Source organism: Chiloscyllium punctatum, chromosome 3 (assembly GCF_047496795.1).
Source record: "Chiloscyllium punctatum isolate Juve2018m chromosome 3, sChiPun1.3, whole genome shotgun sequence".
Lineage (NCBI taxonomy): Eukaryota > Metazoa > Chordata > Chondrichthyes > Orectolobiformes > Hemiscylliidae > Chiloscyllium > Chiloscyllium punctatum.
The window spans coordinates 82,669,164-82,696,489 of NC_092741.1; the positions used below are offsets into that span (position 1 = coordinate 82,669,164).

At 41.0% G+C, this 27,326-nt stretch overlaps 2 protein-coding genes across 2 annotated transcripts in view; one reads left to right on the plus strand and one right to left on the minus strand.

The window, feature by feature from the left end:
* mcm9 (minichromosome maintenance 9 homologous recombination repair factor) overlaps positions 1 to 19,022 on the minus strand; it is a 57,123-nt gene extending 38,101 nt beyond the window's left edge. The window contains exons 1-4 of the mRNA XM_072555900.1: positions 18,977 to 19,022; positions 15,089 to 15,403; positions 13,719 to 14,035; positions 5,122 to 5,203 (exon numbers count right to left, since the gene is read on the minus strand). Coding sequence (XP_072412001.1) covers positions 5,122 to 5,203; positions 13,719 to 14,035; positions 15,089 to 15,398 — 709 coding nt within the window. The 5' untranslated portion in view covers positions 15,399 to 15,403; positions 18,977 to 19,022. The remainder of the gene's footprint in view (positions 1 to 5,121; positions 5,204 to 13,718; positions 14,036 to 15,088; positions 15,404 to 18,976) is intronic.
* Positions 18,504 to 27,326, plus strand: part of LOC140454107 (G-protein coupled receptor family C group 6 member A-like) — a 72,628-nt gene continuing 63,805 nt past the window's right edge. Inside the window, exons 1-4 of the mRNA XM_072549036.1 lie at positions 18,504 to 18,717; positions 19,130 to 19,325; positions 24,325 to 24,473; positions 25,064 to 25,917. Coding sequence (XP_072405137.1) covers positions 25,869 to 25,917 — 49 coding nt within the window. The 5' untranslated portion in view covers positions 18,504 to 18,717; positions 19,130 to 19,325; positions 24,325 to 24,473; positions 25,064 to 25,868. The remainder of the gene's footprint in view (positions 18,718 to 19,129; positions 19,326 to 24,324; positions 24,474 to 25,063; positions 25,918 to 27,326) is intronic.

Consider the following 27,326-nt stretch of genomic DNA (forward strand, 5'->3'; position numbering starts at 1 on the left):
TGTCATCAGCAAATTTAGCTACAATATATTCAGTCCCTTCATCCAAATGACTTATATTAGTTGTAAAGAGTTGAGACTCCAGCACTGATCCCTGTGACACATCACTCGTGATATCCTGCCAGCCTGAAAAAGATCTAATTATTCTGACTCTCTGTCTCCTGCTTGCAAAGTAATATTCCAGCCATGCCAATATGTTACCCACTACCAAACCCCCCCCCATAAACCATGAGCTTCTGTTTTCTGCAATTACCTTTGATGTGGCATTTTATCAAATGCCTTCTAGAAATCTACATACAATACATTCACTGGACCCCCCTAATTTATAGTCCAAGTTTCTTCTTTAAAGAACTCCAATAAATAAGTTAATTTTGATTTCCCTTTGTCAAAACCATGTTTGCTGGTTTTCTGAAGCTTCACAGACCTCGCTGAAGAGTGATGCAATTTCCAATTTGCAATCACTTTCTGTGGAGAACCATCTTTCCTTCATCAGTTTTCCAAGCAGGACAGGTGCACATTATGGGAAAATGCATACACCATGTTCCAAAGGCACAGACAGGAAATAAATGTTGACAAGTGTATTTAACCAGTCCATCACACAAGCTAACTTTCCGTCCATTGGCTCCATCTACACTTCCTGCTGCCTCAGGAAAGACAGCCAACACAGTCAAAGACGCCTCCCACTCCGGTTATAATCACTTCTTGTCGGGCAGAAGGTACAAAAGCATAAACGCGTGCACAAACAGATTCAAGAACTGCTTCTTTCTTGCTGTTATTAGACTTCTGAATGGACCTCTCAAATTTTAAAATTAACGTTGATCTCATTCTTCGTGCACATTCTCTGCAACCACAACTGTATTCTTCACTCCGTGCTATTACCCTACTGCACTCTGTATGGTACATTCTACCTGTACTTCACACAAAGCAACACTTTTCACTGTACCCAGGTACATGTGACAATAATAAATCAAATCAAATCAAATCAAAACCTTATGAGCTAAATTTTCCTGACTGAGAATATACAGGGAGTGATGGAGTTTTAGACTAGATTACTTAGTGTGGAGACAGGCCCTTTGGCCCAACAAGTCCACACCTACACGCCGAAGCGCAACCCACCCAGACCCATTCCCCTACATTTACCCCTTCACCTAACACTACAGGCAATTTAGCATGGCCAATTCACCTAACCTGCACATTTTTTTTGGACTGTGGGAGGAAACTGGAGCACCCAGAGGAAACCCACGCAGACACGGGGAGAACGTGCAGACTCCACACAGACAGTCACCTGAGGCGGGAATTGAACCCAGGTCTCTGGCGCTGTGAGGCAGCAGTGCTAACCACTGTGCCGCCCATTACGTCAGGATACTTCAGGACACCTGCCACTGAGGACCATAGAGGGATTGGAGACTTGCAGTGGTTAAAATCCAATTAGGAACGGGTGATTTTACCACAACCCCACAAGCAGCATCTGTCATGTGTAAAACTGCTAGCACACCAGAAGCTGCTGCTCTATATTCAGCTAGGTAACCAACAGGGCCAGAGGGTCCACTCTGCTAAGACAGGGCTATGGACAGGAAAAGCTGCAAAGCACAGCCCAATGATTCACTTGGAGGGATATCCCCAATGCTCCAAAAGACAAATCAGCTTCTCCCTCTGAGTGCTGCAGCACTGAGTGCCTCTCTAGGTTGTGCTGCCAATTCTCTAGAGCTGAGCCCAGCCCTCTGGGCTGGCAGGATCAAAAACCCATCCACAATCCCTAACACGACCTGAGCATGGAAGCAGTGAAATAGCAGATGGCCAATGGGAAGACTGTAGATGTGGTCTTGCTGATCAAATGTGCATTCAGGATGCATCCAAGTGAACCCATGTCAGGATCCCAAAGCCTGGGGGGCAAAACACTTCTTGATGTATTATTTTGACATTTATACAATGTTCTATAAAAGTTATAATTAATTATGTCCCACTATAATTCTATGCAATAAGTCAGACTAAAGAAATAATGATGACAATTATAAGTGAATATTGAAAGGAATTTTATATTACAACAGAGTGCAAGATATTGAAGTGTTGCTACAATCAAAAACGTTCTCGGTCTTAATCACAATGTCATAGGGTTTCCTCCCACAGGGATAAAGGACTGGAAAGAAAATGAATTCACATAATACCTTGCAAAGGACTTTATTCTTCAAATCCCAAAATAGTTGCAACATTTCTCCTAAATCTGTACAGGTATTGCACGTATTGGAGTGCATGTTATGGGAAGTCAAAATTGTGGAAAGGGAAAAATATATATTAAGAAATATGTAGTGATAATAAAATCTTTAAAAACCAACAAACCTTTTCATTTAGTAATTGGCGATATTGTTATTTCAGATTAACTGGCTTTAAGCCAGCAACTAAATGTTATTAGTCATATTTCATAATTGAAAATCATACACAAGTCCTTAGCTTGCTAACATGAAATGACTGTGATATAGACAAAGATTGAACCCAGTATCTGTAATAGCACAGGGTCTTGTAATGTTAACATTAAGTTACTGCATTTCAAGTTGTGAATCCAAAACATGGGGGAAACAGTCAATGTGTGACTGCACATTTCTTGCCCTAAAAAAAACCTGCGGACAGCAATTGGAAATAGAAGCTAGGACGTAGGGGTGTTGGAGAGGTTACGACTGATCAACCACTGACCCCAACGCTTGATGTGATCTTCCTGTAAATGGGTAAGCAATCCACCTGCATGAAACTAGCTTGCATCTGATAATAACAGTCCAACAATAATTGTAGGATTCCAAATAATAGTTTTCAGGTTCACACATTTTCCCACTTCTCACCACTTGCTGAGTGACTTTACAAGATCACTGGTGTTACTGGAGTAAACACTTCAAGCAACGTTTCTTCTTTCTGGTGGACTCAGTAGCAAACTTACTTTTTCCATCTGTGTTCCCCCACCCTCCCACCAACTATATCCTTATCCCTCATTTCCTGCTGTCTCCAAAACAGTTTTCCCACTGTCCACCCTCAAACTATCACCCAGGACAAAATGAGCCAGTTCAGCATGAGAACCAGACAAATCCTTGCCTCCCCAAAGACAATAAGCCCATTGGTGGCATGTCAAAAAGGTCTGAACCTGAAAAGTGTTTAATCAGAGTCAAACAGGCCATTTCTCACAATTTCACAACTTTCACTATAATTAAAAATGATTCAAGAAAACTACACTTTGTTTGAGGGATTTTGTCAAATGAAAAAATCTAAATGTTAAAATTAATACTGCCTTAAAAGTTTTGTATCTGTTATAACCAAAATTGATTTGTTGAATAGGAGATAGTAGCTAGGCCCTAAATATTCAGGGTATTTGATAGGCGGGAAGAAAGGGGTGAAGTAGCTTTGTTACTATGGGATAGAATACGCATAATAGTAAGACATAATCTTGGATTGTAACATGTACTATCCATCCACCCAAGTAGTGTCGGTACAAAATAACAAGGGGAACAGGATAATAACAAGGGAAATTATAGGTCAATTAGCCTGACCTCAGTTGTTGGTAAGATTTTGGAGTCCATTGTGAAAGATGAGATTTCTGAACACTTGGAAGTGCGTGGCAAACTGGCAATGCTGTCATTCATCTCAAGATGACTGGAATGTAAAAGCAGAGACATACTTCTGAGGCTTTACAAGGCTCTGGTCAGACCACATGTTGAGTATTGTGAGGAATTGTGTGCCCTGTAGCTCAGGAAAGATGTACTGGCCCTGGAGCAGATTCACAGGAGGTTCACGAGAATGATCTCAGGAATAAGAGATTCAACATGTGAAAATTGTTTGAGGACTCTGGGACTATACTTGATAGAGTTTAGAAGGGTGAGGCAGGATCTGATCGAAACTTTCAGAATACTGAACACCCTGGACAGAGTTGGGAAGATATTTCCATTGGCAGGAGACACAAGGACCAGAGGGCACAGCCTTAGAGTAAAGGGACGATCTATTAGAATGGAGATAAGGAAAAACGTCTTTAGCCAGAGAGTGGCGAATCTATGGAAACCATTGCCACAGAAGGCTGTGAAGGCCAGGTCATTGAATATATTTAAAACAGAGACAGATATGATCTTGATTGCCAAGGGAATTAAAGGTTACTGGAAGAAAATGGGAAAATGGAGTTAAAAAACCGATCAGCCATGACTGAATGGCAGAGCAGACTTGATGGGCTAAATGGCCTAATTTTTGCCCCTATGTCTTATTGTACACTGGTAGAGGTAGTCCATTGGAAATCTAACAGTATATACAAGGCTGAGATAAACAGATTTTTAAATCAGTAACAGAATCAATGGTTATGGGTAAAAGGCAGGAAAGTGGAGCTAAGGTTAATCAGAATAGCCATGATCTCATTGAATTCTGCAGCAGTCTCAACATCTGTTCCTACATCTTATGTTCTTATGGTACAAGAAAACTGTTTGCATCCTCATCTGTGAGACAGAAAATTATGCATTCAAGCCTTACTCCTGGTTTTGGTACTTATCTAGGTTAATTTTCCAGTACAATACTGAGGAAATGTCACTTTGTTTGAATTGCACCCCTTTGAACAAGACATTATCCAATCTGTTTGTTCAAGTAAAACATCCCAGAATGCCAGTTAAACATTATTAGGGAATTCTCCTTATGCCATCGCTGGAAATCTTCCATCTCCAGCATCAAAAATAATAAACACATTCTTTAAAATATAGTACATAAATCATCTATTATTCCAGCTCAATTCCACTTTGCAACTTTAACACTGTACACTATTTAACATAATTTTTCTGTGTGTTTTTTTAAATGTAGTAGACTCAGTTTATAATGATAACTTTGGATACTATGTAAAAACAATAAATTTCAGACCATTTTAGGGTAGGTTGGTAAAATTAAGATGGCCATTTATTAGAAGAAATTCTATAAATAATTAAACAATTCCTAAAAAAAAAACTGTACAACTCCCCCATTATAGTTGTCTAAAGCAATATTATTGAGGTAAAACCAAATCAAGGAAATTTTCAGGCTGGAACAATGGAGACAAGTTTTTTTTAGTCAAACAGTGTATACAGTTTGATACATTAGCTCGAAATTGTTGTATGCAACTTACTAAGTAAAACTTACCAGATTTACAGGTGTCCACAAGGTCATCTTCAAGTACAACCAACAGAGATCGAGGTATGCTTCCCACAGACAGTCTCTGAACCTAATATAACGCCAGGAAAGGTATATAATGAGTAAAGCAAATTGTTGTTTATATGTATAAATCCACTCTCCTGTTGATACTAATTCATATTCTAAGCCTCTAGGTATTGCAATACCAGGCAACATTACAACTTGTAGATGTTTAATTAGCCTTCATTTGTTCTGCTAAAGTGTTGTAACAGAAAATTGGTTATAATAGGTTTTCAATTAACAAACTTAGGCTAGTGTAAAACAAGGCTTGCAATGGAATATTGGCCAAGACATTGCAGTAAAAATAGTGGTGAGGCAGACAGTACTCTTGTTATAAAGCAGAATTTTCAATAGTAAGTCTCCATAACAAATCCAATTGAAGCATCCTTAATGACCGACATAAAGTGCAATAAAGAATGTACTAATAGGAAGAACAGAAGTGGGAGTAAGATTGAGAGAGAGAGACAAGCAACATAAAAGGGAAAAAAACTTATTAACTTTTATTTAAAAATTCTGATAATAACTAAAATTTTCAGGAATAACACAAGACACTTGCTCATTTTCACTGCCACAGAGCACAGCTGCACATTTGCACAGTTAAACCTGTATATCCGGGAAGTTGCTGTCCAAGTTGCCAGGCTTTTCGTGAGAATTTCAGCTACACCAGTATCTGACTAAGAGGCTTGGCAATTAGTTACATGGAATTCTGGATGGAAGTTTGCAGTACTTACACAATCGTGTGAACTAGGAGCAGAAGTAGGCCATTCAGCCTGCTTAGCTATTCAGCAAGAGCTTGGCGGATTGGATTGTAACTACAAATCTGCATTCCTGGCTACTCTGATAAACAAGGGAGTGAAAGGGTAAAAAATCTAACAACCTCTATACCTTTAATATATTAAAGGACTCTGTTTCCACTACATTTTCAGCAAAAGCATTCCAAAGACTCATAACCCTCAGAGAAAATAATTGTTCTCATTTGAGGAGGTGATGAAAATTGATTTTTGAACAGTGGTCCCCTCTCCCCGTACTCGGTTCCCATGTAAGAAGAAACTTCCACTCCATATCGACCCTATTAAGACTGCTCAGGATCATATCATTCGATCAAATCACTTTTTACTTCCTAAATGCAACCAGATTCAAGCCTAGTCTACCCAACCTTGCTTCTCAAGACAAATCCTCCCTTCCAGGCATTCTTCGCTCAACTGACTCCAACATTTATAGCCTTCCATAAATCAGATGACAAAGGGTTTCTTCCGGGTGCTCCAATTTCCTCCCATAATCCAAAGATGTGAAGGCCAGGTAGACTGGCCATGTTAAATTGCTCATAGTATCCAGGGATGGAAAGGCTAGGTGGATTAGCCATGAGAAATGCAATGTTACACGGTCTGGATGGAATAGTATTCAGAGAGTTGGTATGGACTTGAAGGGCTAAATGGCCTACTTCCACACTGTAGTGATTCTATGAATCTGTGAAACACTCAAAGTATTTTAAATGCAGCCTCACCTGTAAAACTGAAGCATAATCTCCCTACTTTTGGGTTCCATTCCTTTCACAATAGATGACAACATTCTATTAGCTTTTATTGCTGTCCTTGTAGACTAATTTTTCATGATTCATGTCCAGGGGCACCTTGATGCCTCTGCATCTCATGGTTCTTTTCTAATTCTTCCTACCAAAATGGACAATGCAACACTTTTCCACATTGTCCTCCATTTGCCAGATCTTTGCCCACTCACTTAACCTATCAAATTTCTTTGTGGATTCCTCATGTTCTCTTTGCAGGTACTATCTTTTTGTTACAAGCAAATTTAGCGACAATACCTTCTGTCCCATCTCAGTCATTTCTATAACTTAGAAATATTTGATGCAGAGAAGTAGGCAGATTTTTAACCTTTCACCGATATCCATGGTACAATATGGATTACATCTAGCCAATCTGAAAAAGACTCATTTATGCATATTTTTTGTTTCCTTTTAACTGGCCAATCTTCAATCCATGCCAATATGCTATCTCCTACACCATGGTGTTTTATTTTCTGCAATAATTTTTGATGTGGCACTTAATCAAATATTTCCTGCATATATAAGTACAGCATATCCGCCAATTCCCATTTATCAAGAAAAAAAGTTACTTTGTTACAAAACTCCAATAGATTGGTCAAACATTTTTTCCTCTTTCACAAAACAATGTTGATGCTACCTGATTACTTTGAACTTAAGTGCATTCCCACAACTTTTTAAATAATATCTTCTATTATTTTTCCTATGACAAATGTAGTTTGTAGCTTCCTGCTCTCTTTCTCACTACCTTTCTTCCTTAAATAATTTCAGAAATTCTTACAAGGCTTTTTTTAATATTTGCATAGCTTTCCAATTTTATCCTCTTTATTAATTTTTTTATCATACCTTTTATATTCCATCTAATTTTCCCATCTGCCATCTGTCATTGTACAATTAGATGCCCTTTCTTTGAATTTCATACTGTCTTTAGCACTTCTAGTCAAGGGCAGATGGGGAGTCCATCCCTTGAAGTTTTCTGACTCATTGAAATATATGTATTCTGTATTTTTAAAAAATATCCCCTTGAAATATCTGCCACTGTATCCCTGTAGACCTATTCTTTAACCTAAATTCCCAGTTCATTTTAACTTTCTGCTTTCAATCTCTCATAATTACCCTTAGGTTTTAAAACATAATCTCGGACCAAATCCTCCTTCCCTCAATCTGAACGTACATTTCAATCATATTCTGGTTGCTGCTACCCAGCTGCACCTTAACTATGGGTTTATTATTAATCCGATATCATTACACACTGATCAAGTATCAGCTACGTTTGCCCATCAGATTTTTCTGGTCAATATGTAGACTAAGATTTCCCATGATCGTTGCCATGCCTTTCTGACGAGCTGTCATTATTTCTTCTTGTGTCCCATGAGACTGTCCCATCAGTACAGATTCCACTTTGTCTACTAATCGATGAGAGAGCTCACAAACTGTAACCCATATCTCTCACACCAGTCTCTGAGTCACATATTCACTACTCTGATTTTATCAGGCTTATGCCAATTTGCTCGGGTGACAAGGCAAAGATTATGATCTTTGAGTTTAACCTCTAGCTCAAAGTCTAAGCTGAATTTCAAACGCTTGCAGCAGCCAAACTTGCTCTAGGCCAAACTGGTGTCCAGGTACTCCCACCTGCTGCAACGGTGACACATCACCAGTACCACCATCCTTAATGCATTTTAATTCATTATTTATATGTCACAATCACATATCTATGTTGCTTTTCATATATTGTCATTAATTTTACATTCAAATTGTATACTACATTGAACCTTAAGAATAGAGAAAGCCTTAACCACATAGAGATTAAGCTAACAGCCAGCTCCTTTCTCTGCAGTACAGCAATGACCAATTACAATCAGCTTCAAAGAATTAACCATGACAGACAAAAAGCAGGTTTTTTTTCCATTCAATTAAATTTTTACAATTATTTTCAAATAACGTCTCTGCTACTGAAAATGAACAAGTGTGCAATTTCATTCAAACTTTAATTATTATTGGATTATTTTATAATGAAAAAGGCAAATGTTACATTTTGTGTGTTTCTTCTATCTCTCTCTACCCTTCAACATCTTATCTTTCTTTTCATTTGTTTCACTTTCTGTACACTCTAACTTACACTTGCTAATTTAGACTGGTTCAGTAAGGATGCTTCAATTTGCTCAGTTATGGAGGCTTAGCGTAACTTACCCTATTCACATGGGTCCCAGATCCCCTACTTCCTTGCCTGTCCCAATTTTGTTAGAATTTGACATGACATAATGCCATTCATTTAGCATAATTTTATGCTCTTGCATTGCCAGTTTCATGAGTCATACATTTTCTGAAAAGAATAGCAAGGCCAGAGACCAAGAATCAAATTCAGTCTGCCAGCAAGGGAGCTTTCTGCTGGCATCATATAACAAAATTACTTTGACTCTGCTAATTAATTGTGTGTTTGTTTGTCTGAGTGTGTGTGCTCACAAAACACTTACAAAAGTTCATTATGTCCAAATAAATATTAAGAGTTTGGAAAGGTAGCACAGAAAATAAAGATCTTATTATAACCACGTCAAGACATCAGTCAAGCAATTTCAACAGCACATTTCACTTGAAAAACAGATGCTTGCTGATTAATGCATTCATTGATCTGAGCTCTCAGATGTGTGTGCATGATTAGGACAGTTAAGCAGATGAAGTGCTTGTTATTAATAAGTTAATAAGTCAGTGTATTTAATCTGAGCAACGGAAATTACGAAGTGATGAGCAGCGAATTAGCTGAGGTGGATTGTGACAACACTTTGAAAGGTACAATAATATATAGGCAATAGACGTGCTTTAAAGAAGTGTTGCATAGTTTACAGAAAATGTCCATTCCTTCAAGGCTCAATATTACCCCACCCCCACCCCCCCAACCACCACCCCGCACCAACCCAAAAAAAGCCAACTGTGGCTAATACAGGAAGGTTAACGGTTGCATAAAATTTGAAGAAAAATCCGATAAACTTCACAGAAATAATGGTAAACTTATGGATTAGAAGGATTTTAGAAGACAGCAAAGGAGGACAAAGCAAATGAAAAAGGGAGAGAGTACAAAAAGAATGTAAACTAGAAAAACACAAAAGCTTCAATAGTTACACAAACAGGAAACTTTTGACCAAGACAAATTTGGATCAGTTACAGAAAGAGTGAAGAGAATTTATAATGGGAGATAGAGAAATAGCAGAATATTTTGTGGTTGTACTTAGTTGTGGAAGATGCACGAAATCTCCTAAATTAGATATCCAAGGGACTAAAAGAGAATGAAGGAATTCAAGGTTGTGTTGGGATCAATGAAGATTGTAAAGTTCTCAGGACATGCTATCCAGAGTGTTGAAAGAGTCAGTGGATGCATTCGTGATTATCATCCAAAATTCTATAGTTTCTGAAACGGTCCCTCCAGATTGAAATGTAGCAAAAATCCCCCATTATTTAAGGGAGGGACAGACAAGAAGGTGAATGACAGACCTCTTGGAGTCTAGAACAATTCAGCACAGGAACAGGCCCGTCGGCCCATGTTGTGCTGAACATGACGCCAAATTCAATTAACGCCTTCTGCCTGCTCTTGGTCCATATATCCCTCCAGTCCTTGCATATTCATGTGCTTATCTAAAAGCATCTTAAGCACCCTTATCATAGCGGCCTCCACCACCAGTCCTGGCAACATATTCCAGACTCCTAGCACTCTGTGCAAAAACCTTTCCGTTCACATCTTGTGGTGGTGGAGGGTTGCTTTTCAGACTGGAAGCCATGACCAGCAGTGTGCCACAAGAATCGGTGCTGGGTGCACTGCTTTTTGGCATTTATATAAATGATTTGAGTGTAAACATGGGTGGTATGGTTAGTAAGTTTGCAGATGACACCAAAATTGGAGGTGTAGTAGACATCAAAGAAGGTTACCTTATGTATAACAGGATCTTGATCAGATGGGCCAATGGGCCAAGGAATGGCAGATGGACTTTAATTTAAATAAATGTGAGGTGCTGCATTTTGGAAAGACAAATCAGACCAGGACTTATACACTTAATGGTAACGGTCCTGAGGAGTGCTGCTGAACAAAGAGACCTTGGAGTGCAGGTTCGTAGTTCCTTGTAAGTGGAGTCACAGGTAGATAGGATAGTGAAGAAGGTGTTGAGTACGCTTACCTTTTTTGGTCAGTGCATTGAGTTTAGGAGTTGGGAGGTCAGGTTGCGGCTGTATAGGACATTGATTAGACCACTTTTGGAAATCATGCAGTTCTGGTTTCCCTGTTAGAGGAAGGATGTTGGGAAATTTGAAAGGGTTCAGAAAAGAGTTACAAGGACATTATCAGGATTGGAGGGTTTAGGAATAGGAAAAGGCTGATTATGCTGGGGTTATTTTCCCTCGAGCATCTGAGGCTGAAGGGTGACCTTTTAGAGGTTTATGAAATCTTTAAGGGCTTGGATTGGGCAAATAGACAAGGTCTTTTCTCCAGGGTTGGGGAGTCCAAAACTAGAGGACATAGGTTTAAGGTGAGAGAGGAAAGATTTAAAAAGGGACCTAAGGGCAACTTTTTCTCACAGAGGGTGGTGCATGTATGGAATGAGCTACCAAAGGAAGTGGCTGAGATTGGTAAAATTGCAACATTTAAAGGTTACCCGGATGGCTATATGAATAGGAAGGGTTTAAGAGGGATATGGGCCAAATGCTGGCAAATGGAACGAGAATTATTTAGGATGTATGGTCAGCATGGACAAGTTGGACTAAAGGGTCTGTTTCTGTGCTGTACGTTTCTATGACTTTAACGGACTATTTCCTCTGAACTTTCACCCTCTCACCTTAAATGCATGCCCCCTGGTAGTAGGTGATCTCCCAAAGTGCAGCACCTCACACAGACCCAGATTAAACTTCATTTGCTATTTCTCTGCCCACATCTGCAACTGAACTATATCCCACTGTATCCTCTTGACAATCTTCTACACCATCAAAACTCCACTGATCTTTGTATCATCTGCAAATTTACTAACCCACCCATCTACATTTTCATCTGAATAATTTATACACATGACAAACAGCAGAGATCCCAATACGGATCCCTGTGGAACACCACTAGTCATAGAACTCCAACCAGATAACACCCTTGCACCACTACCCTCTGTCATCTATGAGAAAGCCAATTCTGAATCCGTGGACAAGTCATCAAGGATACCACGCATCTTAATTTTCTGGATAACCTATCATGAGGGACCATGTTGGAAGCCTTACTAAAATCCATGTGGACAACACCAACTCCTCTACCCTCATCGATCACCTTTTGTCACCTCCTCAAAAATTCAATCAAGTTAGTAAGACATGATTTGTCCTGCACAAAGTCATACTGTCTGTCCCTGGCTAGGCCATGCTTTTCCAAAGCCTTACAGCAAAAGTTGGGAAATGCTAGAATCTTCTATAAGTGATGTGATAACTGGACATTTGGATAATATTGGTCTCATTGAGCATAGTCAGAGTGGATTTGTGAATGAGAAGTTGTGTTTGATGAACTTACTGGAGTTTTCTGAGGTTATTGCTAACATAATTGATAAAGGTGAGTCTATGGACATTATATACTTAGTTTTCTTGGAAGGATTTTGATAAAGACCCTCATAGAAGAATAATTAGCAAAATTAAACTGTATCAGTAGGAGGTAATGTACTGGCATAGACTAAGATTATCTAACAGGATAAAGAGAGAGCGAAGGAATAAACAGGTCATTTTCATTTTGGCAGGCTGAGACTAGTGAGTTACCACAAAGATCAATATTCGGGCCATAGCTGTTGACAATGTTAGGTCAATGATTCAAACATGTGGACCAAAAGTAATATTTCCAAGTTCACAGATGACACAAAACTATGTACAAATGTGTGTTGTTGTATTGATGTAAAGTGACTTCAATAGCATTTCGACACTTGGTGAGTGAACAAGAGCACAACAAATAGAACATAATGTGGAAAAATATGAGGTTAGGAGAAACAGATGTGTACAATAATTCTTTGATGGTAAAAGATCAGAAAGGGTACATATACAAAGAGATCCAGGTGTCTTCAACTGTAAGTTACTGAAGGCTAACATGCAGATATAACAAGCTATTCGAAAGGCTTATGATACGTTATCCGTTTGTACAAGGTAATTTGACAGGAGTAGTGAACACTTATCTCAATTAATTAGAACCTGGGCTTGACTTTACACAAATTACAGGTCTCCTTCACTTCAAAAAATTACTTCCATTAAGGATGTTCATCAAAAATTCAAAGGAGTTGTTGCTAAAATGGTGGGATTGCCTTACAAAGAGGGATTGGAGAAACTAGGCTTGTAGTTGCTAGAGTTTTGAAGGATGAGAGGTGGCGATCTCACCAAAAATTACAAATTATATAAAAAGTGATAGATGATGCAGATGTAGATAAGATGTGCCTAGAAGTGGAGGACACAACTTCAAAATAAGGGGGGGGCCATAGGACTAAGATAAGAAGAATTTTTTTCCAACTCAGACAGTTGTGAATCTTCGGAAATCTCTAACCCAAGGGACTGTGAAAGCACAGTCATTTGACTACGTTTGAAGTGGACGTTGACAAATTTCTAAATGCAAAGAGATAGAGATAGTACGTGAAAAAGACACTGATGTGGATGATTGGCTGTGATCAAACTGAATGGCAAAGCAAGCTTGGCAGGCAGAATGTGCTAAAACTGCTCCTGTATTCATGAATGAGAATGGGAGTGGGAATTTCAAATCAGGCTCTGATTCCAGTTTTTAAAAGGCTTTGGAGTTGTTCTAACTCTGCAAAAATCCGGTCTAACATGAAGAAAATTAAATTTGACCCTCTGACTTAACTCCCAATAGTTACAAATATTTGATTTCATATTAAGGTTTAAAAATGACTGTAAAATACATAATACAGTTTACACACCAAAATATTCATCAGCAAAAATTAAATGCCATATTTTTAATATTAACGTAATTTGAGATCACCTGTTCCTGAATTTTGATTTCTTGGTAGTCTTTACAACTGGCAGGAGAAGACATGGACCCAGATAGGGATGTAAATTTCACTGAGTTGCAACCTTCTGGGTTCGGGCAGGATGCAGGACGGCAGGTGGTGTAATACTGCTCAAAGTCTGCAGTCACTGTGAAGATGTGACGGCATTTGTTACACATATACTCATGCTCAAATTCCAACACCTTCACCATTCCAGTACGTATGACTGTCCCAATAACTGAGAGGAAATGACCTACATCTCGGGTTTTTGGTATGCGATCTCTTGTCAGTTCTGGACAAAGCGGCAATCCTGACAAATAAAGAAACAAGTAACATTTGTGTTTTACTCAGAACATGAAATTTCAAATTCATCAATACTGACGATGCTTTGTCATTCTCTTTGATAAAAAGAGGTTGCATTTATAATGTGACCTTCTTGGTCATGGGACATCTCAAACTGCTTGAATGAACTACTGTTGAAAAAGTGTAGTTAATGATGGAATATAGGAAAATGCACCTGCTGATTTGGTCCTTCGTGAATGAGATAAATGACCAGAATTATAGTTTAATTATAAGTATGGACAAATTAGAAGAACTAATTTCCTGTGCTCTTTGACTAAGACCGCAAAATATTTCATGTCCAAGTGCAAGTGGACAGGATGTCCATTTGCAAATGCAAAGGGACTTATTCTGTTTCTGGTACAAGCTCTGAACCCCATACAGAAACTTGTACCAATACGGCAAGGAGCATGTGTTGGAATTAACATGTGCACACTGCCCTTCATATTGGATATCTGGTGCTGTTTAATGCTTAATGTGTGCCAATGAATTTCTAGTCTGCAGCTCTGCTCAAAATTACTTGTCACGACTAGGTGCAAATTTGAGCCAGTGTAGACAAAACAAAAAAAAACTAAAAGGACACCAAAACTACACTCCGTCTGGTGCCCTGTCCTCTATCTTGTCACAACATAACTCTGACATGATGGTTGACAGACTCCATGGGTGCTACAGAATCACCGCCCCCTTGGCATGTTCAGAAACTCAGAGGCATTTAATCAGGCAGGAGGATGGAGGGTGTGAACTGGGTCCATTCTTGCCTCTGCCCTGATTAAGTCTGAAGTGAAAAGCCCTATGGATAGTCATTTTGCCCTGTCACTAATATTTCAAAACATTTCAAAAACATGTTGAAATATTTTGAAAAGGAGCAGTAGGGTCTCTCCAGGAGGCTGGGAGACCCCAGATGTCATCTTCTGTTCCCAATAATCATAAGAAAGAGAAGAAGCAATAACTATCAACTGGCAATTATCATACTGCTACAAATTTCAGTTTGCTAAGGATGTTATAGTTCAGTATTCACCCTGACCTGAAATTCGCACGTGAAGTTTTTGTTTCATCATCAAATTGTGTGGCTCCGGATATGACTGCAGAATTGTCATGGTTGCTCTGTGCAGTGCATTGTCAAATATTGGAAACAGTTCATTTGGAAATGCATTTAAGTATTCACCAATCTCCATATTGATTTCAAACAGTGTCAGTGCATTCACAATTACTGGATAGTGAGCACCAGTATCTGGCTCTTGTAGAATATGGATGATATCATTCTTATGGAGTTCTACAACATAAGATTCAAATACTTGTCCAATTAAGGCAACTTGTTCTGGATTCAGATGCATCCTTCCTGTTGTAAAACAAAAAATACATAGAATTATGTGACAAAAGGATAACAAATATTGTTGGCAAATGAGTGCTTTTGGGAATGGATAATGTGAAAGTAGCACTTGCCCTTAAAGAAAAGGAAGATTTTAAAAAACTGTATAACTGGAACAATGCGTAACTTAAATTTAAAAGCCATTGATAGTTTAAGACTAACTTATTGAAATTATATTGGATTTGATCATGGAGTGTCATGAATACATTTAGTAATAATCCTTACAAATACAGTGGCAAAATTCCTGGTTCCATCACCCACTTCAACCCCCCCATCCTCTCTCTCCAACGATAGGTTAAAATGAGCTGTTATATATTTCTACAGGTCAAAGGCCAACTAAACTAAAATGCGATCATTCAAACATTTCAAAGCAGTTCAGAACTGCTACTGTTTCCTTGTAACTGCGAATATATTGCTCTGCTATAAAAGTAGCACTCAGTTTAAAAAGGCAGTTGTAGATCACACTCTGTCCACTGAATTATATGTAAAATTCAGTGTCAGTTCTGTTCTTGGCATAGAAGTGTGCGCCGGCCTTGTGTGACAAACCATGAATGCATGGTTCACTGTGTTCTCTATGTATGTGCAGAAATAATTGAAGGTTGTAGGACAGGACAACAGCACAGGCTAACAAAACACACTAATAGGAGCATTAGTACAAGAGCAAGGGGTTACATTGAACTTGTACAAGACACTAATTCAGCTTCAGCTAGAATATTGCATCCACCTCTAAGAGCTGCACTTACAGAATGATGTGAAGGCATTAGAAAGAGTGCAGAAGAAATTCATATGAATGATTCCAAGGATGAGAATCTTTGATTATGAAGACAGACTGGAGAAGTTAGGACTGTTTCCCTTGGCAACGAGAAGGCCAAGAGAAAATCTGGTAGAGATATTCAAAATCGTGAGTAATCCGGATAGAACAGAGAGAAAGAAACTGTTCCCCTAGTGGAATTTTCAAGGATAAGAGGGCACAAATTTACAGAAACTGACAAAAGCTACTAAAATGATATGAAAAAAAACCTCTTATCGCTGTGGTTAGCACCTAAAAATATGGTGGAGGCAGATTCAATCTAAGCATTCAAAAAGGAATTAGATGGTTATTTTTAAAGGGATGATGCGCTGAGTAATTAGATTAGATTAGATTTTAGATTACTTACAGTGTGGAAACAGGCCCTTCGTCCCAACAAGTCTACACCGACCCACCGAAGTGCAACCCACCCAAACCCATTCCCCTACATTTACCCCTTCACCTAACACTATGGGTAATTTAGCATGGCCAATTCACCTAACCTGCACATTTTTTGGATCGTGGGAGGAAACCCATGCAGTCACGAGAGAATGCGCAAACTCCACAGTCAGCGGGATTTGAACCCAGGTCTCTGGCACTGTGAGGCAACAGTGCTAACCACTGTGCCACCCACTTAAAAGCATGCTTGTCTGGGATTTGAACCCAGGATCTCTCACAAGTCTGCATAGAAGAAGACCCAAAGCAGGAATCATACCCCTAGACCAACGAGCTACAAAATGGAATTAGATTAGATTCCCTCCAGTGTGGAAACAGGCCCTTTGGCCACCTCCAAAGAGCAACCCACCCTGCCCCATTCCCCTTCACCTAACACTATGGCCAATTTAGCATGGCCAATTCACCTAACCTGCACATCTTTGGACTGTGAGGGGGAACCTGAGCACCTGGAGGAAACCCACGTAGAAATGGGGAGAATGTGCAAACTCCACACAGATAGTTGCCTGAGGTGGAAATTGAACCTGGGTCTCTGGTGCTGTGAGGCAGCAGTGCTAACCACTGAGTCACCATGTCGCCTAATAGGGAGATGGTGAGAGAATCACACTATTCACTCATCTGAAGGATGAGTGCAAACCTGCGGACCGTCCTGGTTATATGCTCTAGAAAACATGTTATTAAACTGGAAGGGTGAAAAAATGATTTACATGAATGTTGCTGGGAATGGAGGGTTTGAGTTATAAGGAGTTTTTTCCCTAGACTATGCTGAGGGGTAACCTCATAGAAGTTTATAAATCCTGAGGTGCAGAGAGAAGGTGAATACCCATAATCTTTTCCTCAGGATGGGGGGGAAGAAAAATTACAAGGCATACCAGTAGGTTTGAGAGCAGAAAGATTTAAAAGGGACTGGAGGAGTAAGTTTTTCACAGAGCATGGTGCATATATGGAATCAGCTGCCAGAGGAAGTGGCAGAGGACATTTAGACAAGTAGATGGATAGGAAGGGTTTAGAGGGATGTGGGCCAAATGCAGGGGACTAGTTCAGTTTAGGAAACCTAGTTGACATGGACGAGTTGGGCCGAAGGGTCTGTTTCCCTGCTGTATAACTCTGTACAGTAATGGCCTCTGCGTTGTCATATGACATGTAATTTTGTGAACAAAAAAAAATCCACTGTTTTACCCATCCTCCTTCACAGTTTGTATGAATACTACAACTACCTTCTGTCTTATCTTCCCTATACCTTCATTGCTCCAATTCCAAACTTTACTGTATCACTTCCTCCCCATTAACAGCATATTATTCGCCTTCTGAAATATTTCTGTCCCTCCAAATCACGCTTCACTTTAAAAAAATACTATTTCTACAAAAAAAAACGTTTTGGTTCTCTGAAGCCTTGCTAGTGCATTTTTTCCATTTCCCTCCATAAAACAGAGCAGGGTGGCATATTTGACGATGCCACACAGCCGCAAGTTGTTGCTTTATCGTGTGCAGATTCCAAAACAGCCAGGACTTTTGCACGCAGCAGTTACTCACATTTCTATGTGCAATTTCGATTTTCTTCATTTGATTTGTGGTTGGAATCCAATCATTTAAGCATGTACCCAGTAATGCGACGTCAGTGCTGGTTCACTACAATAAAGTAAACCCTTCAAGGACTCTGGTGAAAATGATGATTGCAAGCTCAGACTGCAGAGGTTACCACCTGCTGCTGCTCCCTGAAACTGACAGCGACCAGGAGGAACACCCTGCAACCCCCTTCCCCATTGACATCATCGGGAGGGCAACCTAGGGCTCGAGACACACGATGACGCAACAATGAGGGGAGACCCGGTGACGTCACAATCTCGGGAACCCCCGTCCCATTCACGCAAAGGAGGACCGTGGAAGCAGATACAATATCCCGCAGGAGCCCAGTGAATGAATGAATGAACAGAAGGTATCTGAACATTACCTGGAGCGCTCACCCAACTACAGCCGCTGAATCCCCTACTGCCATTCACATCTCCCGCCAGCCACTCCACCACCAAGAAACACAGGAAACAGGGTAATCTATTATTGTGGGTTCCCCTTAGATTTTATTTTAGCAGGTCTTCAATCATTCCTGCTGAAGTGCCATATAATCCATTATAATTTACTGACGTGACAATATTCTGCAGTTAATACTGTGCAGGAATGTGATACGGAAGAAATGAAGCACGCAATTACACCCCTCTGACAATTCAATAGTAGGTTCCTGGCGAAGATGTTTCGGCGCGCGTTCATTGCGATTTCAGTTTCGTTTTTACGTAAAAAAAGAAAAATACCGTTTTAATTATCCTGACTGGCCGGTGTGTGGTTGCAAACATGTGCATTTTGAATTTTAAAGTGCATTTTGTGTTGGAATGTGAATTTTCAGACACAAAACGAGAGCGTGAATCGGATAAAGAAAGGTTGTTTTGATTTCCACACGCCTTCAGCTTTAGGACGTAGAAGTCGTTCTGCGCGCCTTCCGTCGTGTGGGGCGATTGATGAATAGGCGAGCGATGTTTTTAAAATGCGAACTTCCGCACGGGTGTGTTGGCTATTACGCGCCTCCCTGGCTGGTGCTGGGTGTCGCTGTACACGGAGGAATGCGGGCTTACACTGAGAGAGTCTGCTCGTCGACATCACATGGTCAGTAAGATCGCGCGGTATGTTGCCGTTTCCGTAATGTAACTCCTCTGTAATGTTCATTCTTGTTTTTTGCAAATCCTGCTGTGTTTTTCCGTAAATATGGGAGGGCACAGTAACAAGAATGTGTACAGGAAGCGGCCAGGTGAAAAAATCGCGGGTGGTGACCGTAAAAGACAGGCTATAACACTTGAGGTGAAGCTAGATGTCATCAAGCGTTTTGAGCGCAATGAAAGGACATGTGATATTGTCCGTGCAACAGGAATAAAGGAGTCTACCTTACGCACCATTAGAGACAATGCAGAAAGAATTAAAGCCAGCTGCATTGCTGGAACAAGCCTGAGTGCTAGCAAATCTGTGAGGTCACGGCCAAGGGAACTTGAGGTGATGGAGAGGCATCTAAGCGTGTGGATAGAAGACCAAGCAAAAAAGCGATGTGGGACCAGCTTTCTCACCATAAAACAGAAAGCCTTATCAATTTATGAGGAACTTAGGAAAAAAGCTGAAAATCCTGCGGACGTGCCTGCCTTCAGTGCTAGTAGTGGCTGGTTTGCTGGATTTAAGAACCGCTATGCTTTTCATAACGTAAAGTTATGTGGCGACGCTGCCAGTGCAGGTGAGGAATGTGTGATGACATTTCTTCCCATGGTGAAAAAATTGATTGAGGAAGAAGGCTATAACTTCGATCAAATTTTCAATTTGGACGAGACAGGTTTATATAGGAAGCGAATGCCATCAGGAACCTATGTTTCTAAGAATGTAGCACATGCTCCAGATGCTAAGGTTGCAAAGGATCGCATGACTGTGCTGTTGGGTGCCAATGCTAGTGGCGACTTAAAGCTCAAGCCTGTGATGGTGTACCACTCTGCCAAACCGCGAACCTTGAAAACTTACCTTAAGTCTACTCTCGATGAAGTCCAGGATACAGCACCACGAGAGCTTTCCACTTCTCTTTTGTCTTCTATCTTGAAGGAAGTGGAGAAACAGTTGCAGCTTCTAGAAGACAATGATTACAATGCAGAACGCAGCAGGATAGCAGTTGGTGGCATAAGGTCTTATTTGGCACCCTATGAACAGCTTCTTCACGAAAGAAGAAAGATGGTAAAGCAGCAAAAACTAGGCACTTCTTTTCAGCTAACCCTCAAGAAAGAGTTGGAGGACAGTGAACCACAGCCATCCACTTCTGGGCGAAGTATTTTTCATCCTGACCCTGTACTCATAACTACACTTAAAAGTGATGATGATGATGATGAATATCAGTCCTTGTCTTAATACTGTAATTCAGCAAACACGATAACCCCATAAAGTTTTTCTTTTCAGTTTTTTTTCAGAGTATGGTGTTAAATTTACTGTATTATTTCATTAAAGTATGTGAATTTAATGTTCACTTAGACTGTGCTATCCCTTGTGTTAGGTTAGTTACTATATTTGTTTTGATTTTGAGTGGTATTTTGGTGGTCTGCCCCAACCTTATTTTTCCTTATAGGCTCTGTTATTTCTATTACGTGATTTTCTGTGGCACAAGGTCACACGCGAATGCAACTATTGCATTATAGCAGAACCGACTGTATCGGTCATAGCTAATAAGAGGCTTCTGAAGGATAGTCAGTGTTGTAGAAAATACAGTCAGCAAATTGCAACTATGAAAAAATCTGCTTTAATGCTCTTCTGGGGATATATAGTCCAAGGGGAAGGCCTTCAAATTAGTGCATCAACATCTTTAATGGTCATAAGAAAAACAACTCTTTTGACACTGCAGCATTCAATTTCTCTTTAACACTCATTTGCAAATTCCTTTGCGGTCTTGCCCCTCCCTCCGTTGTCACAACTTGCCTCGCCTTTTCCGTATTCCCATCTTCATTGTTCCACTATTGGTAGCTATAGCTCCAGGTGCTGTAACACCATACCCTAATTCCCTCTTTGCACCTGTCTGACTCTCTGCCTCTTTTTCCCCCTTTTAAGACATTCCTTAAAATCGAACTTTTTGACCAAACATCTGACCATCTGAATATGTGGTTTGGTGTCATATTTTGTTTTGCAGAGCTCTTGTGTAGCACTTTCCATTATAGAGTCAGAGATGCACAATATGGAAACCGATCCTTCGGTCCAACCCGTCCATGCCGACCAGATATCCCAACCCAATCCAGTCCCACCTGCCAGCACCCGGCCCATATCCCTCCAAACCCTTCCTAATCATATACCCATCCAGATGCCTTTTGAATGTTGCAATTATACTAGCCTCCACCACTTTCTCTGGCAGCTCATTCCATACATTCACCACCCTCTGCGTGAAAAAATAGCTCCTTAGGTCTCTTTTATATCTTTCCCCTCTCACCCTAAACCTTTGCCCTCTAGTTCTGTTTTTTGTTAAAATACATTCATGCATGGGGCATGGGCATTCCTGGCCAGGATTGCATTTATTGCACCTCCCTAGTTGCCCAGAAAATAGTTAAGAGTCAAGCAGATTGATCTGGAGTTGCATGTAAGCTAGATCAGGTAAGGGTGGCAGATGTCCATCTCTAAAACACATTAGAAGTGTTTTTTTAAATGACATCTAATGCTTTTTATTGAATTAAAATTCCACTATCTGCCATGTTGGGATTCAAGTCCATGTCCCCAGACATTAATCTGGGGTTTAGATTACTAGTCCAGCGGTCACTATGTCACTGCCTCCACTATAAGAGATCCAGAAATATAAACCATTGCTGTGCACTTTGCCAGTTAGTTCAATGTTTGTTGCCCTTCCTTAACTGCTCTTGAAGGTGATGATGAGCTGCTTTCTGAAACTGGTGCAATCCATGTGAGGTAGGTACACCCACTCTACTCCTTGGAAGGGGGATCTGGGATTTTGACTAAACATTTAGTGAAAGAATAATCAGTTCACTCACTCTCAGCCTACCTGGATGCTCACTGTTATGTTGTCTTGCATTGCTTTCTCTTACCTTTTAAGAAGCTTTACCCTTAGGCCAGGCTCAAATTACTTTGGTCTTGCCATACCATTTAGCACAGGCACAAAGCTAGGAAGATTGCATAGTAGTTAGCAGGCCTCAGACAACTCAAGGGGCCTAGCCTTCACTCAGGGATTCCCTGCAGACTAAATCAAGGGCTGACTATGATACTAAGTCTAGGCTGGCTTGGGGTGGTTAAAGTCTGGATCCTCTCGTAAGGCTGAGGAGCTGAATGTTGGGCAGCCCAGCAACCATCTTTCTGCTCTATTGTGGGTTGTTTTTCTCATGGATTGAGAGAGAGGCCAGTATTATAGGAAATGAGAGTAGTTGTTTCAGCTATTACTTTTGGTGCAGGTGGGAGGTGTCCTGAGCGGCACAGAGGGCCTTCAAGATTAGTGGTTTTGAGGATTGGGCTGGAGAGAGTAGGGGATAATGTGAGTGGTAGATTATTAGTCTTAGATACAGTAACAGAGTGAATATGAGGTAGCCAGAGAGAAGAGAGACCCAGCAGAGTAGAAAATAGTCTGAGTCTGACAGCATGTCGATAGGCCCTTCGGCCCAAACTGGCCCATGCCGACCAAAATGTCCATCCACACTAACCCCATTTCCCTGCACTTGGCCAATATACTTTTTTTTAGATTAGATTACTTACAGTGTGGAAACAGGCCCTTTGGCCCAACAAGTCCACACCGACCCTTCGAATAGCAACCCACCCAGACCGTTCACCTAACGCTACTGGCAATTTAGTATGGCAATTCACCTAACCTGCACATCTTTAGACTGTGGGACGAAACCAGAGCATCCGGAGGTAACCCACGCAGATACGGGGAGAATGTGCTAACTCCACACAGACAGTTGCCCGAGGCGTAAATTGAACCCGGGTCTCTGATGCTGTGAGGCAGCAGCACTAACCACTGTGCCACCGTGCTGCCCACGGTAAACCTGTCCTATCGATATATTTGTCCAAATGCCTTTTAAATGTTGTTAATGTACCCGTCTCAACCACTTCCGAGGAGCTCATTCCATATGTATACCATGCTCTTTAAAAAAAAGTTGTCCCTCAAGTTCCATTTTATTCTTTCTCCCTAACCTTAAACTGATGCCCTCTTCTCCTTGAATCCCCAATCCTGGGAATAAGATTAGTGCATTCACCCTATCCACATCTCACGATCTTATACACCTCCACAAGATCTCCCTCAGTGTCCTATGCTCTAAGGGAAAAAAAAGTCCTAGCTTGTCCGACCTCTTCCTATAACTCTCACCCTTGAGTCCTGGCAACATTCTTGTAAATTTCTTATGCACTTTATTCTCCCTATAAACAAGGTGACCAAAACTGAACAAAATACTCCAAGTGCGGCCTCACCAACATCCTGTACAACTGCAACATAACAACTTCCCAACTTCAATACTCATTGCCTTAACTAATGAAGGCTAGTGTGCCAAAAGCTGCCTTCACTGCCCTATCTACCTGTGACTCCACTTTGAGAGAATTGTGCACCTGAACACCAAAGTCCCTCTGTTTCACTACACTCCTCAAGGCCCTACCATTCGCCATGAAACTCCTTCCCTGATTTGACTTTCCAAAATGCAAGATGACACACTTATCTATATTAAACTCCATTTGCCATTTCTCAGTCCACTTTCCCAGCTGATCAAGGTCCTGCTGCAATTTCTGATAACCTTCCTCACTGTCCATGATACCTCCTATTTTAGTGTCTTCTGCAAACTTACTAATCTTACCTTCCACATTCTCATTCAAATCATAGATACAGATAACGAACAGCAATGGGCCCAGCACTGACTCTGAGGCACACCACTAGTCACAGGCCTTCAGTCTGACATTCAACTTCTTCCAACAGTACTGGGCATTCCTCCAGATGACTGAGACTGCTTTAATCTCTGTGACACCCTCAGACCAAGCTGACATGGTGTAGAGTCATGACCTCTGCTGCTGGTGCTGGAAGTCTGGGGTCAGCACCACCCTGTCCTGCAGGACTTCCAAGTGAGGCATCATTCTTCTGTTGAATTCAGTCCATTCTCCCCCTGTCTTCCAGGTCCTTCCATGAACTTTGAGAGCATGTCCAGACCGACAGTGGTCAGCTGGGTGTACAAGAGACTTTTTCAAGATGGCGTGGCCACAACGGAGGCTGGTCTTCCAGTATTGCTGAGTATCCCAGTAGTTGTTTGGGCATAACACTATGTGGTAAGATGGGGTGGAAATCCGATGTGAGAAATACAACAGGTGCATGGCGTGCAAATTATGAGAGGAGTTTGATAAAATATGACATCATCATTCAATAGACCTCGCAATGAGAAGTACTCCAAACAACTCAATGCAAATTGGACTTAGCCAGAAACATTCTTGGAAATTTACTACCAAATAATTTCCATAGATCTTTATTGATAGGTGTTGATATCAGTTACTGTACATGGAATGAAAAATACTTTTCTTTATGATATACATATGTATTTGTCATTAATTTGGCCTTCTAAAAGCTAACAATAAACAAAACACTAGAATGAATAAGAACTTTTAAACATTTGGAGAATTATCATTGTACAGAACATGCTTTAGCATTAATCCATGGAACGAAAAAGACCCAAGTTAAATGGCCATCTAAATATTATTGAAGTTTGAAGTTAGAGGAATTGTTGTGCAATGTATATCTCAAACCATCTTAATTGTTTAAAGTTAGACTTCACTTGTCATTTAAAACTTAGAGACCATGGGGAAGGAGACCACCATTTTGTCAAAACTAAAAGGATCCTTTTTTCTCACCCTTCTATTTTCAGGACCTGAGTTTGCAATCTGTCTAATCCATCCAAACTGCAAAACTGGAACAATCTTGATGAGCAACATGAAAACTCTTAAGGGATGAACTCACTCTCACCCACTGGCTGGGCAACTTTGCAGGGGACTCCTACCAGTTTTGTGGAGAAGGCTCAACAGAATCACTTGAAATCTTGGCAACGAAGTACCTGCCATTCAGCTTCCTCCATGACGGAGGACCTGGGATGCAGCAGTCAGAGGTTGCCGGTCAGTCATTATCACCAGTGGGAGCAATGCTTGCTTGCTTCAATCCACTCACCAAATGTCTAGAAATTGAGTGGAGAGGTGATGAAGCTCTGGTCTACCTGCTGGACAGCCAGTGATACCTCCATGTCATTTTTTTGCACAGAATTGTTCCACTCAGCTGTTGACAGGCCATCCACGGGTCTTCCCAAGGATCATGTGGGTGGAGGTCCTGGCCAGCAGGAGCTGCCGAGAATCAGAGGTTAACAAGGGCAGTGTTGTGGCTCTCAGATGGCATCTCCATTCCTTTGAGTGAAGTCTTCATACCTACTGGCTGCCTGCAAACAAACCTGCTCTTGTCATGCTCTCTGCATTGTCACCCACCCATTTACAACTGACTGTATACCAGCAGAGTCCACACAGTGCCCTTCAATGAGCATCAAGTGGGGCACAATTAGGAGATGGGCAAGAAAGCAGTTCATGGGTTTCCGTGTCCTAGATGGAATCAGGCTTGGGCTGGAAGGTGGTGATTTCACCAATGGCTGCTCTCTGTCCTGATTAAATCCCTTTGTCACCTAACTCGCCATGGAGGAGAGCCCAACCTGGGATGCACACCAAATTGAGCAAGGGTCAGGTTGGTATCATGGGTTTAGGGGCTGCAGGCTTTCAGATGCCCCCACATCCTTTGCTTCCCATTTCCCATTGCAAAGAGCCCATGAGGGTGATTCTCCCCTACCCCACCCTCACCCCAACCCTGACAGGCTGTTGGTAAACCCAATAGGATATTTTTGTATTGCCTGAGGTCACAGAAAAGCCATGTGGCTATCAATAAATTCCTGAGCAGTACTGACTGGCAATGACTTTGGGGAGAACGAATGTCAATTGGCTCATTAATGAACTAATAGATAATCCACTACTAATGGCCAGGAATCTCCCATCAGACCCTTCCATATGGGCGGCACGGTGGCACAGTGGTTAGCACTGCTGCCTCACAGCACCTGTAGATCCGGGTTCAATTCCCGCTTCAGGCGACTCTGTGTGGAGTTTGCACATTCTCCCCGTGTCTGCGTGGGTTTCCTCCGGGTGCTCTGGTTTCCTCCTACGGTCCAAAAATGTGCAGGTTAGATGAATTGGCCGTGCTAAATTGCCTGTAGTGTTAGGTGAAGGAGTAAATGTAGGAGAATGGGTCTGGGTGGGTTACGCTTCGGCGGGTCGGTGTGGACTTGTTGGGCTGAAGGGCCTGTAAGTAATCTAATCTAAAAAAAAGCTAGTACAGTGTACATTGATAAAATTGCAAACAGGAGTGTCAGACACCTTTTTCACTCCAAGGGAGATGGATCAGTATCAAGGACTCTGCACGTGTAAATAAATGGTGATTGGGTGATAGGATACTGGCCTCTGTGGAATTATTTCAGAAAACAGACGAGATTAAATGACAAGAGTTGATCGTGCAAACAAATTGAAAAATTTTGAACAGCTGCTATACGAAAGCAAAGAGAAATATAGGACAGTAAAATAAAAACTTGCAAAGGTAAAGGAAGTAAAATTGGGACAGAACTTTTCTTAGGAGGTTTTGCCAACATTGGGAGACAATTATGTTTCCCCCCACCCCCCAGCTCCCCGATTCAGTTGGTTCAGCTGCCATGGTTTCCACCATGATGGGTTGCAATAAATCCAGCCCTTACTGATTAACTGAAGTGAATAATGTCAACCCTGGGTTCACTGCTGACAGCAAGTTAAAGAAGCTTAAAACCCTCAGTAAAAATACTTCGGCTCTGTCTTCACTTTTTCTCAACCAAAGATGCCCACAAGTCCATCTCATTTCCTGCAGTTTTGTTTTCACCCTCTTCCCCTCTCTCCCAGACAAGGATTTGGTTCCTCTTGCCCTCACTTAGCACCTAACCAGGCTGCTTATTCAATGGATCATTTTCTGCCATTTCTGTTACCTGGAGCATATTTCCACTGCCAAATGCATTTTCCCAGCCCTCTTAACATCTCAAAAATCCATTTCTCCACCATCCGCAATACCATGTCCCTTCTTTG